The sequence below is a fragment of the Schistocerca piceifrons genome, chromosome 4 (genome assembly GCF_021461385.2).
Source record: "Schistocerca piceifrons isolate TAMUIC-IGC-003096 chromosome 4, iqSchPice1.1, whole genome shotgun sequence".
Classification (NCBI taxonomy): domain Eukaryota; kingdom Metazoa; phylum Arthropoda; class Insecta; order Orthoptera; family Acrididae; genus Schistocerca; species Schistocerca piceifrons.
In genome coordinates this window covers 73,616,077-73,629,677 of record NC_060141.1, presented here as the reverse complement: position 1 = coordinate 73,629,677, position 13,601 = coordinate 73,616,077, and the positions used below count along the sequence as shown (strand labels likewise).

Below are 13,601 nucleotides of genomic sequence, written 5' to 3'. Positions count from 1 at the left end.
GAATAAAATAATAATAGGATCCTTTTACTGACCCCCATTCAGATGATACAGTTGCTGAAAGGTTCAAAGAAAACTTCAGTTTGATTTCAAACACGTACCTGACTCATACTATAATAGTGGGTGGTGACTTTAATTTACTCTCGATATGTTGGCAAAAATATATGTTTAATTCTGGAGGTATGCACTAAATATCATCCGAAATTGTGCTAAACACATTCTCTGAAAATTATTTCAAGCAGTTAGTTCATGAGCCCATGCGAATAGTAAAAGCTTGTGAAAAAATGCTTGAACTCTTAGCAACAAATAATCCTGAGTTAATAACGAGCATCAAAACCGATACAAGGATTAGTGAACACAGGGTTGTCGTAGCAAGATTGAACATTATAATCCCCAAATCCTCCAAAAGTAAGCAAAAAATATATCTATTCAAAAAAGCAGATAAATATTCACTTAAAGCCTTCCTGACAGACAATCTCCACTCATTCCAAATTAATAATATAATTGTAGATCAGATGTGGCTTGAATTCAAAGAAATAGTATCAGCAACAATTGAGAGATTTATACCAAATAAATTAACAAACGATGGGGCTGATCCTCGTTGGTACACAAATCAGGTTAGAACACTGTTGCAGAAATGATACAAACATGCCAAATTTAAACAGACGCAAAATTGCCAAGATTGGCGGTCTTCTACAGAAGCTTGAAATTTAGCGCGGACTTCAAGGCGAGATGCTTATAACAGTTAACACAGTGAAGCTTTGTCTCAAAACCTGGCAAAAAATCCAATGAGATTCTGGCCGTATGTGAAGTACGTTAGCGGTACGAAACAATCAATGCCATCTCTGCATGACAGCAATGGAGATGCTATTGAAGACAGTGCTGCCAAAGCAGAGATAGTACAAAACATTCTGAACAAATTGCGAGACGAAGTGTATAGAGGTACAAAGAAAGGAAATGTGCCAAGAGAGATTCAAACTTAGAAGAAAAATAATATGAAAGTAACCACGAAATTATTTATAGACCATCTGCACAAAGGTCTGATGTTTCTATAATTCTTCTCCTTCACAATAAATGGAACTGAAAGAGTTTTTTTAAGGTATCATTGAAATTATAGTCTACCATAAAGGTTGACAACCTCAGATTTTAACCAATGGAACAAGTTGGCTTTAAAAATGGACATAGCACAATGGACCATTTGTAAGCCACAGATAAAACTGCTGAATGGAGCAATGAGTATGAATTCCTACTTTTTGTGTGGAATTCACAGGTTCTAAGAAAGCTTTTTACTTTGTCTCAACAAAATCTGCACTGACAGCCCAAGAGACACCATACACTGGTTCCACCTAAGTGGATGAAGTGTGGATGACATCAGAAAACATGCAGGAACAGCATATGCGTGTATAGCTGAAAACTGTAATGCATGGAAGAGTTGGCAGTAGGCTTTCAGTCAGCAGCGGATATCAAATGGCTGATTACTGTGAGCATAAACTGATGTACAATTCCAAATGCCTCCAATGTGGGTTAATTCTACTGACACATTTTACTATCTTTGAGGTCAAATAATTCAAAAATTGTGGAACACAGTCAATGATAAGGAAGCTCTAAATATTGACAACTGGAGATTGTTCACACATTCATCAATTTCAGCTCTGACAGCTACACTTCAGCATAACAGCAACTTGTTTCCATCTTGCTGGAGGACATTGTAATGGTTCCACTTTGGTTGTCCTTTACACATATTTACTTTGTTAATTTCACATATTGTCCGCCCCCAGTAGCTGAGTGGTCAGCGCAACAGAATTTCAATCCTAAGGGCCGGGTTCGATTCCCAGCTGGGTCGGAGATTTTCTCCGCTCAGGGACTGGGTGTTGTGTTGTCCTAATCATCATCATCATCTCATCCCCATCGATGTGCAATTCGCTGAAGTGGCGTCAAATCGAAAGACTTGCACCAGGCGAACGGTCTACCCGATGGGAGGCCCTCGTCACACGACATTATTATTATTATTATTATTTCACATATTGGCCAATGTTAGCTTTAGATGCCATTTTCAAGTGATGTATATGTCAACATGACATAATATGCCCAATTATCTAGCAGCATAAATGGCAGTCGTGAAGGTGAGCACATAATAGTGCAAGCGTCAAATATATGGCTGTGGTACCCACATGAAGAAAATGATTGTTTCCATCTATGCCAATTAGCTATGCAACTCATCAGAATATGCAGTAATTGTCACACAGATTGTAGCCACTTTACGTGGTCTGTAACATGTTACATCAAATTCTATGTTTCTTGCATTTGTGGAACAGCTGTCCAAAATGCATATTACTATACAGAGAAAAACTGACTTACGTTTCAACTACTGCATTCTGGAACAATAACTTTATTAACCACCTGCTGTCAGCTACAGACAAGACAAGCATATTTTTTGTACCTGCATAAATTTTCAGGTCTTAACAAAGCTGAACATTGCACAATTTTCATGGTTTCTTTGCATTTAGTAATTGAGCGCTTCACAATGGAACAGTGTGTTGTCGTAGTGAAAACTTATTACGAACGTGGTGAATGTTGTGCAGAGACTGCTTTCAAACTCTGTGGAATGTTTTGGTGAATGTAGCTTATCAAACAAGTTGACAGTAATGAGACTGATTGCCAACAGTAATTTTGTGTAGCTCAATGGCTGAGTATAAGTCCTTTGATTGACCATCACTTTGGTGACTCACACATCCCTAATCTACCCCTGGCGGAAGGGAACCTACAGTCTCACATGGAATCCGAGCCATGTGTCGTTCCTGGTAACTCTTCACATCATAGAGAGCCAGACCGGAAATTTCTTTGGTCCACCAGGGTTCAACCTCATGACTTATCCTCGAGGCATGAACTTTACTACTACACCACCAGACCAGACTATACTTGTAACACCAATATGTATGCCACAGATGTTTTAACACTAACATTTTTATGCCATCTAAGTAAATATTGGCATATCATTATTATTGTACATTCTCAAACGTGTGTATTCCTTTCATCGAATCTTATTAAGAAGTATATTTCTTTTATAATTTAATTCTGTACTTTTGCAGATTCATGCATGGGGTATAAATAGTTGGAATTGCAGTGGTTGGGAAAGAAACGATGAAGGGAATTCCCTCCGTCTGGCAGGTGTAAGAGTGCAAAGCACTCACAATGCCGAGTGAGTGCGCCAAGATTACTACAATCAGCCAGTAGCTAGCAACTGATGTGTGAACATCCTGGAGGAGGGAAGAAAGGCAAAATTAGTTCCAAATTACTGGGGTTATTCCATGAAAAATGAAGATTTTGTTACATCTGTAACACTTCCTGTTCCTTTGTTCAGTGGGAAATCAACCAGCTTGTATCATCAAATCTTAGCTGATATACATAGTGTCATATTCAGGGCTATCAGTTTTATTTTTTGTTTTCATGTTAATACTTAAACATAAATTGTACAAATATTACTTCCATAACCAAGGAATGACTCTATAAAAGAGCCTCAGATGGAAGTTCTATCAGCATGTCATGACATGGCATAGTGTGGAATGTTCCAAGAGATCTGACAGTGAAAAGAATAAATTTAATAGAACTGTATTCGTATGAAAAGCCGTGATTGCAAAATGCTTCCCAGTGCCCTCACTACCACAAATCAGTGTCAAACCTCTAGGCAATGTGCAGATTATTTAGACACGTGTCAGTTCTTGAATAAGCCATTTTATGCAATGATTTAATATAGTTGTGAATTTTAATGCATGTGTATAGAGTGGAAAATCATTTACCTAAGTCATGTAGGCTGCATTATAGTCCTGTTCCTGATCCTGAAAGTTTGAGTGTCTAAAAACGTGAAATTAATTACTTGCTTTTTATAACACTAATAACTAAAGTGTTCAAAGATTTCAGTCACATTATTCAATTAGTCTAAGGGATACTGCAGTACACTATCTGCTCCACATGACCTGAAACTCAAATTGTTGAAGAAAATAGTTGGTTTAAATTTTCTTATTGGTTTAAAATTACTTTTGCTTAAATCAGTAATACAAGATTAACTTATGTGCTATACATTTCTAAACATCAAAAGTGCTTCTAAAAGTATTGTTGAATGCTGTAACAGTTCTACGGTTCCCATATTATAGAAATTGTTTTGATCAGTACATTTGATCATGATTAATTAATTTTCACTAAAAAGGTATTCTGTTTATGAAGCTGGTCTGTTAGAAAACACTATACTATGGTAAGTTTTATTACTATGGTTCATGTTTAGCATTATGGAACTTTAAAGAAGCTGTGTATGACTGTTGTTGCTAACATGTTCTCACTTAATTCCAATGTTAAAAGTTTACAATTTATTTCTGAGATTCAAATCCCATTTACACCTCTCCTCTCTCCTTTTAGTAAAATGCTGTTTGTGTACAAAGTTATCTGTCCAACTGCTTCAACATTTTAGACAATCATGACCACTAATTTCTGTTCAAATGGCTCTGAGCACTATGGGACTTAACTTCTGAGGTCATCAGTCCCCTAGAACTTAGAACTACTTAAACCTAACTAACCTAAGGACATCACACACATCCATGCCCGAGGCAGGATTTGAACCTGCGACCGTAGCAGTCGCGTGGTTCCAGACTAGCGCCTAGAACCGCTCGGCCACCCCGGCCTGCCTTATTTCTGTAAAAGCGCTAATGCTTCCTAAATCTGCATATAGGAAATGATGTGTTTCACACTGATTGCTAGACTTGAGAAAACAGGGTCAGTTGTGGACATTAAACCCTCAAAGCATCTTTGAGTTATTCATTCTGTGAAAAACATCACCACTGTGAGCGATAACACTGCTGTTAAGTCCAGGGAAATCTATTCACTGACTAATGAAAACTGGATAGTGCCAGAATTAGCATGCAACAAATTCTGAAAAAAGATCTGCAGATTTGGGTCTCTAACACAAGAAGTGAGACCAACCTATCATGAAAAGTGCCAAGCATTTGCCCAATGGGTGCTTGCCCAGCAAAAAATGGACAACAATTTCACCAAGAAAATAATATTCATTTATAAGACACACTATCTGTTGAATGTCTTCATGAGCAAGCAAAATTGCACAATTTGGGGCACAAAAAACCCTCAAACAATTATGGAGAAGTCATTACATCCACAACAAGTGACTATGTAGTATAACATTTCAGCTGAGGGTATAATGGCATAATATTCCTTTGAAGATGGTACTCGAAACACTTTAACAGTGGAGGGCGAATGCCAACGTGATATGTTAAAGAGTGTTTTCATAGTCTGAACTGAATTGTGTGCATGCTGAAGAGGTTTGGTGTCAGAAGATGGTGCAGTCAAGCAGACATTGACTGTTACGAGAGATTTTCCCTGACTCTGTGATTTCCTGTATTGGTGACGTGAAGTGGTTGCCCAGATTTTGTGATACGACACCATGTGATTTCTTTTTGTAGGGGGATTTGAAATCTCATGCGTATGCCTACAAACCCCATCACTTCTGTGATTCAGTAGGTAAATTCAGAGCTAGTGGTGCAAGTATGTCAGAAAGTTATGGAAAACTTCATCAAAAAGACAAGACGGTGCCTGTAGAGTCATAATATTATATTTCATACACCATCACAGGTAGTATACACTGCAATACCATATAAATTCCTTAATTTAATCAATAAATTTGTATGTTATTTTGACTCAAATGTTGTGTTCTTTATAGGACATCCTTTATAAAGTAAGAAAATTGTCAAGATTTAACTATTAAGAGAGCCTATTGTGTGGAACATGTCATTCATGTTATACTTCTTACTTTCGCACTTGAACTTCTTACTCAAAAACAAGGGCAAAGAACAAGGGATATGTTTTCTCTGGAAACTCCTGAACATGAACAAATGGTCCAGAAAAAATGGAACAAACTGATGTTAGCTGAACACTGATAGATTCATCACAGAATCACTAACAACCATACACAAATGGTAAGCAAAATGCTTCTGACTTCTGTATCCTTCCTACAAAGGAGAACTGCAAGGTAATACATTCATACACTTAAGGTTAGTTCTGAAAAGTGAAAATAGCTTTAAAAAAATGATATGTACACTAGCATCTGAATGACCATTCTCATATTCAACAACATGAAAAATGTGATTATTAACTTTCTTTTAGCAAGAATACAGAGAAAAATGCTATATTTGATGGCTAATGTAATTTATAACTGTGCAACACAAAACAACCCATCAGTAACATGCAATTTAGGTGTTCTCATAAATTTTGTCTGCATTATTCATCATCATTTTTCTTATGTTCAAACATATTGCATTACCAAGTTTTCACTACAATTGTAAGTACACAAGTCTGTTACTATAAACATCAATTTCAGTTTAAGTCACTTAATACTTACACAAACCAATGGACATATTCTGCATCCTTTAAAGTGAAGTGACCATCCGGATTTGTAAGAATCAGCGTCCAGAGGGTGTCTGCATCTGCTTCATATGACACTGCCGGTGCTGTGACTGCCTACATATACAAATTAGAAAATTAGTTTAATATGAAACAAAGGAATTCTAAAATTACAAAAACATCACACACATACTAATAAGAAAAATTTCAAACCATCCACGTTGCCTACATGTTTTTCTTTTTTTCTTTCTCTTCCAACAAGCATGCCAATAGTGTCACTAATCAGGTATCCAGGTACATCTCAAGATGTGCCCTCACAGCACTACTTCTGCCAGTGTTTGTTGCTCTACTTTCTAAACTTTACAGTTGGCAAGAGCATTACCTGTGAAAGACATTCCAGTCCAAGTCTGGTACACAATTTTAATACACCAGGACTTTTTACAACAGCAAACATTCCATTGCAGAATGAAAGTTTAATTCTGGAAACAAACCAGTTTCTCAGCTGATAAAAACTCAGTTCTTAAATGGAAGCTGTAAGCCTTATAGCATAATACATCACTGAATTAGAAAACAATCAGTGACATTAATATAAAGTTACTTGTTTGTTGATCTGAAAAAAACATTGCATCACCCACAATTCAGCCCCACTGTGAATGCTGTTCTTGGGCACGGTATAAGTATGTTGCTGATAATTAAGCAGCTGGAAATTTCTCTGAAGCTGTCACATGATTTGAAGCTGCTACAAATGAATCTGCAAATCACGAGAGACATACCAGAGATGCCAATGTCACCTCAGGTACTATCCTTTCATGGATACCGTCTCCTTTCCAGTAAATACATGACCTATTACAAAACATCAAACTGAGTGTGAGTGGGGTGTCAGTGGTAGCTCTAGAGGCCTTGTAAAGGGAAGGTAAGAGTTTGTTAATTGTATGCAGTCTGAACATTCAACGAATAATAGAGGCATGACAGCAAAGGATAAGACTGATCATATATGCCTAGTGACCACATTTGACATACAGAAGAGGCTGCTCCAGCAGTCATTTAGGGAAATGGGTGCAATTAGCTGTAACATGTGACACAATGGAACGAATTATGCCTGTCACCAGGGCTCCAACTGAATACAGATCAAGCATAAAAACAGAAAGAAAGTGAACTGAACTGTGAAATATAAAGCAAAATAGAAACAGTGAACGACATGAGCTAAGAAATGCAATACTGAGCGAAAGTAAACTGACTCGTCATCATGGTTAAGTGGTCACGGCGATGGGATGTCAAGTGGGTGATCTATGTTCAAAACTCTGTCATGCCAAGTATTTTTTATTTTCTTATTTTCACAACATTATGAACCGTCTGTCCGGTCACTGATATGTTTGTTCTCTTTCTATAGCCTTGGCATTTGTCATACCAATACAATATGAGTCATGTGGTAAGAATACGTTACCATCGCATGTAAATGTGATGAACAGTGAGAGCAGGTGAGATACCACTTAAGACATCTCCAAGAAATGAAAACAAGACATAAACGGATGTGAACTATGTTACAACAAAAAAATTCAAGAGACAAAACTTCCAAAAAGGAAAGCTACTTAAAAAATGTTAAAAACACATTCTGACACAGCACAGAGAAACTGTGTGAATTTGAAACTGTTGCATTCATTTGTTGCAGTTTATGTGACAAACTATTATGCTTTCATCATTTCCTTGGGAGTGATCACATTCACATTCATTCGAACAGCTAAATTGTGCAAGGAGGCATATCTCACTTACTTACCTGGCATACAAATTAGGTGCATCAGTATGAGAATCCTATCATATGATACGAGTATTACCACTTATGCCATTCATGACACACCAAACATGTTTTCCGGTGAATAGTTCAGTTGACTTGTCACAGTCGTCAAATGTTTGCAGCTCCCACTCGAAATCCAATTCCTTTCGGCTGGTAATAGAGAAGCTGTGCGGAATCAACTGTCATTACAGTTATTATAGGTCCCTTCCTTACACCCCACTGTTGCAAACAGGTGTTACACCATGACACAGACACAAATTTGAATTAAAAAAAATAAAAAATTGGCACAAGTGAGGTTCAAACACGACTCACCTGCATGGCAGTCCAACACTGTGACCACATAGCCATGATGTCACTGCTACGTCAAGCTGCCCTATATTTCATTTCTTGTCCCTTGACCATTGGCTGTTTCTATTTTGCATTCGTTTTCATAGATCAGTACACCTTCTTCCTGTTTTCATTCTTGATCTGTGTTCAGTTTTTGATGGGCTGTCCACTGGGCCCCCTTCCACTGAAACTGGAGGGGGGGGGGGGGGGGAGGGGGAGACACCCTTGTGAATTACAACAAAGCTCACAATCTGCAGCACTGTGCCCAGAAATGGTAGCGGCTCCCTGGTACGGGGTCAAATGGAGGTGTGAATCAGACATTTTGAAAGTTCTGTGACAAACTAGGCTGTGACTTCCTAGACTTGTACCATAGGCTTGAGTACTGAAGGGTCCCCATAAATAGCTCGGGGGTGCACTGTACAACAGAGGCTGCTACTCATGCAGCTCAATGTGTACGGGTTACACACAGCGCTTTTTTTAAATGAAAGTAGTGTGCAATGTAATTGAGACAAGATAATTAAACTTTAACTGTACATACTTATTACTATATTATTATATTTAGTATCTCACTGAATATTAATAATTAATGTCTCCTCATTTTGCTAATGACTTTCTGAACATTTAGTGGCATAGATTCAACTGGGTTAAAGCAAATGTTTTGTAGTTCATTGACATGAAACCACACTTTCATCACATTTACTAACATCCATTTGATGAACAGTCCATTTTACCAAGATGTCTTTTCACAATACTCCACATATTCTCGGTGGGATTTAGGTCTGGTGAATTACCAGGCCACTGAAGCACATTAATGTTGTTACCTTTCACGCATGTCTTGACTGCTTCATAAGTCTGACATATGCTAGATCATATTGAAATGTTCCTCTACCATCTGCAAAGGTCTGCAAGAGTGTCACATTCCTGCAGCCAAGAATTTCCATGAATACGGTTCAATTCCTCATGCCCCAGCCCCACCTGCAGTGAAGAAAGCCCAGAACATTTTTAGGGAGAATACTTTGTGGTCTGTTCAAGATGTTCCACTCTGATGGTCCTTACTTGTGCCATGAGGATGAAGCCTACTGTTCCTGAGCATAGTTTTGTCAGTTCTAGAAGTGGTTTTTCATTTCTGTCCCTGTCTGCCTTCTCTCTTTTGAGACAATGAGGCATTATCACTAAATGCCCTAATAAGTCATGAAATACTAGATTTTTCCACATCAATAACAGAGGCAATCTCTCTTACAGTCATATATGTGTGTTCACGAAGAGCAACTATTTTTACCAGCTTTTTACATGAAATGTTCATTTTAACACAAACACCAAGTTTTCTCTCAAAAACATAGAAACAACACACACTGTTGCTACATGTAGAAGCACTCAACTGAACTGGAGGGATCTACAATAATTGTTCACAGTCAAGGCAACAATAGCCCACCAAGAGTCCAACAACTGGCCAGATAAAATTCATTATAGCTAACCAACTTCATTCAGTTCCTTGTAATAAAAATGAGCTTGTCCCAATTAATTTCCTCACTAGGATACTCTCCACTCAGTCCATAAAAGTTAATCGTATTAGCATAGGACCCAAAAATCAGATGCTTGAAGGTACCCAGCAACTGTTCTGTAAAAGCCTACCTACAAAGTTCCAACTACCAATATTAAGTGAGGCACCTACAGATATCCTAAAATTCTAATGTATTCTTCCCATAGTGACCCTGAAGAAAAAATGAGTTTAATCACAGTGAGCAGAGATGCATTTAAGCAATCATTCTTCCTGCCCTCCATAGGTCAATGGTACAGGAATTAACCCAACAGAGAGATACAATGTTAAGTGCAATTTGTCTTCTTTGCCAACTGTTTTGGTTCATCAACTGTCAATTCACTGGCACGAAACAATTTTTGTTGAGGCTTTTCTTACAGTGTCCATCTTTGCAATCTGAGTAATCAAGTTGAACCTTGTAACAACACTCCACCAACACACCAAATGATGGCTGATGAAGTATGCCAACAGTTTGTGACAATGGACAAGTGGCACAATTTATAGTTTGGAAACTACAGCCACCAAACTCAAACTATACCTTTGCTTACAGGGCTGCACTAGATTCTCACCTTTAAGTGCCACCCTGGAAGCAAATGCAGCTTAGGAATGCTATGAACTTTGTGAGCATTACTACCAATTTATCAGATACCACTTCCTCATAAGTAACTACACATGGTGATCTTACTAAAAAGAGACAAACTATGGGAAATGATTCCTGAGAGGATAAGGAGCAAAAAAAGTTTTATGGGCATATGGCTGGAAATGCATGGTGTCTGTGTTAGAGGGCATTTATTAATTCATCGTGCTTGTGCAGCACAATGCAGTGTATGACATGCTGTGATGAGACCACCATCAGACTAGGTGTTCGAAGTTGTCCCTAAAGGTCTCTAAGCATGCACAAACACAACACAGCAGTGACTGACACACATGTTCAGATGAGTCACCCTGCAACTGAATGGCATCACAGACAACATGAATGTGTCATTTCAGTGCCTGCATGTCCAGGATGGACTGTGATTACATAACTTCTTTCAGGTGCCCCAACAAGTAGAGATCTAAAGGACTGAGATCTGGCAACCAGGTGTTACTGGACCACCTCATTTAATTCATTGGCTGGGGTACAGATTGTTGAGATGCCTCTGCATGGGACTGTGGAACTGGGCCAGAGCACCCTCATATAGTGGTAACATTACCCTTCATACCACAAAAGACACATCTTCCAGCAGTAGAGGCAGGGTTCCTCACAGGAAGTGCAGACATGCTTTGTCAGTGGGGCATTGTGGAGGAAGGCTGACTCATTCTACAAGGTGGTCATCAATAATCCCCGCCAAAACACTGAGGTTGAATCAGTGCTAATGATTCGCTGCCATTATACCATGGGGATTCATCGTAGACCGCAGGTGGGTTTAGTGAAGGACGATAATACTGCCCCTCAGAAGGATAGCTTCATATGCAAATAGGACAGAGGACAGAAATCTCTGCACCACCGTGATCTGTGCAACAAACCAGTGACAAAACCATCACCATGGAGGCAAGTTCATACCTAGTAATCCTGGACACATTGTGACACAAACAGTGGCAGTTGTAATAGAGAATGTTCCACACTGGCAGAATGTTCCACGCTGGCAGACCATCTGCGTGCTGCTGGTACCGGGGTCATACTCTACAGTGTTCAACACTCTTTTTTCCGAGTCCTATGTAAGTACTGGGTGCACCTGCCCTTCCTGGCTACCCATTTCCATAACTGAGCCTGTCCCACACAAGTGACATACTGTTACCAACAGTTTATGGTGCACCTGCTGCCGACTGGTATAATAGTGCTACCACCTGTCTATTGCCATTTGCCTCTATTTATCTAATGACATTTGTCTCTTCCTAGTTTATATTCTAGGTCATCATCTCTCAGCACTGCCTTACTTGATACATGTCCACACCACAACGAGTTGACAACAAAAGTAAAGCAGATGCCCCCTTGTTTGTTTTGTTTTCTGGTTTTTAATAGAATAAAAAAAAAAAAAAAAAAAAAAAAAAAAAAAAAAAAAACCAGAAATCTGATCACACTATCTTTTCAATATTTTTACCTCAGAAGGTTTGATGACATTGCCTCGGTGCACAGCGGCAAATGAGTCTTCACTCTGCTTATAATGCACATCAAGCATAACAGAGGGGAAGAAATATGCATCTCCAAAAAGATCATCGTAGATGCCATAATGGTCAGCAACTGCTTTTATCTGTGATGCGGCTGATTCTCTTTTCCAAACTTCTTTCACTTCATTGAGGGGTATTTCCACTGAAATAACAAATACTTCATTTAGAGATAGTTGTGAAAGTCAGTAGACAATATCAGACCACAAAATGTGTTAATGGCAATAAAAGCATTATAATTCACGAGTGGAGGAATTAGTCTCTCTTTGTCCTCCAACCTTAATACAAGCTCATCAGCAAAGGTGTTAATGGTTGCATTCTTAACCACACTAGCTTTCAATCTTTTTTTGTATCAGTTAATAAGCCACAGTTGCAAAATACTAATACAAATTACCTAAAAAAGAATGGAACAACTGGTAGAAGCCAACACTGGAAAAAATTAATTTGGGTTTCAGAGAAACACAGGAACACACAAAGCTATACCAACCCTATGACTTACCTTGGAAGACAGAGTCTAGGAAGGCAAACTCGCATTTGTAGCATACATAGATTTAGAAAGAGCATTTGATAAAGATGACTGGAATACTGGTACATGCTCCAGGGTTCTAAAGTTATGAAATATAGGAATCAAAAGATTATACAACTTGTACAGAAATGGGACTGCTGATACAAGAGTCAAATGACATGAAAGGAAGGCAGTAATTTAGAACCTAGTGACAAAGGGGTGCAGCCTAACCCCTCATGTTATTCAATCTGTGCATTAAGCAAGCTGTAATGGAAACTAAGGAGAAATTTGGAAAGGGAATTAAAGTACTGGGAGAAGAAATGAGAACTTTAATGCTTGTCAATGACAATGTAATCCTGGCAAGGACAGCTACAGACTTGTAAAGAAGTTGAATGGTATGGATATGACCTTGCAACGAGATTATAAATTAAATACCAGTTAGCTAATTATATGATGTGACTAGGTGCAGTAGACAAAGTGCTTCCTTGACAGATCACCTCCAACTCTGTCTGTCACTGCACTTTGCTGCCATGCATCCAGCTACTTTTGGCCATCAACTTTCTGGAACACAAATAATGTGCCCCAGTCAATGATAGTTACGTATTTTCATTACAGTCATTGTATGTGGAGTAGAGTTCAACATTTTGATGGATTCTCTATTCTCCATTAAAAAATGGGCCACAGATTTATGAAGAACTTTTCCTTCAAACACCAACAAACTGTTCAGGTTTTGTCCCGTAGTGTGCATCAGTAGGACAGCAACTGTCAGGTTTCAATACCACCTGCAACTGACTTGGCTGAAAGGTTCCTATCTTAAATATCAACAAAACTGAAACAAAGGTGATGGAGTGTTGCTGAATTAAATCAGCTGGTGCTAAGGTACTAAATAAGATGAT

At 38.5% G+C, this 13,601-nt stretch overlaps 1 protein-coding gene across 1 annotated transcript in view; it reads right to left on the bottom strand.

The window, feature by feature from the left end:
- The window catches only part of LOC124795268 (39S ribosomal protein L38, mitochondrial), a 49,312-nt gene that overhangs the window by 21,766 nt on the left and 13,945 nt on the right, over positions 1-13,601 (bottom strand). The window contains exons 3-4 of the mRNA XM_047259216.1: positions 12,137-12,345; positions 6,398-6,516 (exon numbers count right to left, since the gene is read on the bottom strand). Of these exons, the coding sequence (XP_047115172.1) occupies positions 6,398-6,516; positions 12,137-12,345 (328 nt within the window). The remainder of the gene's footprint in view (positions 1-6,397; positions 6,517-12,136; positions 12,346-13,601) is intronic.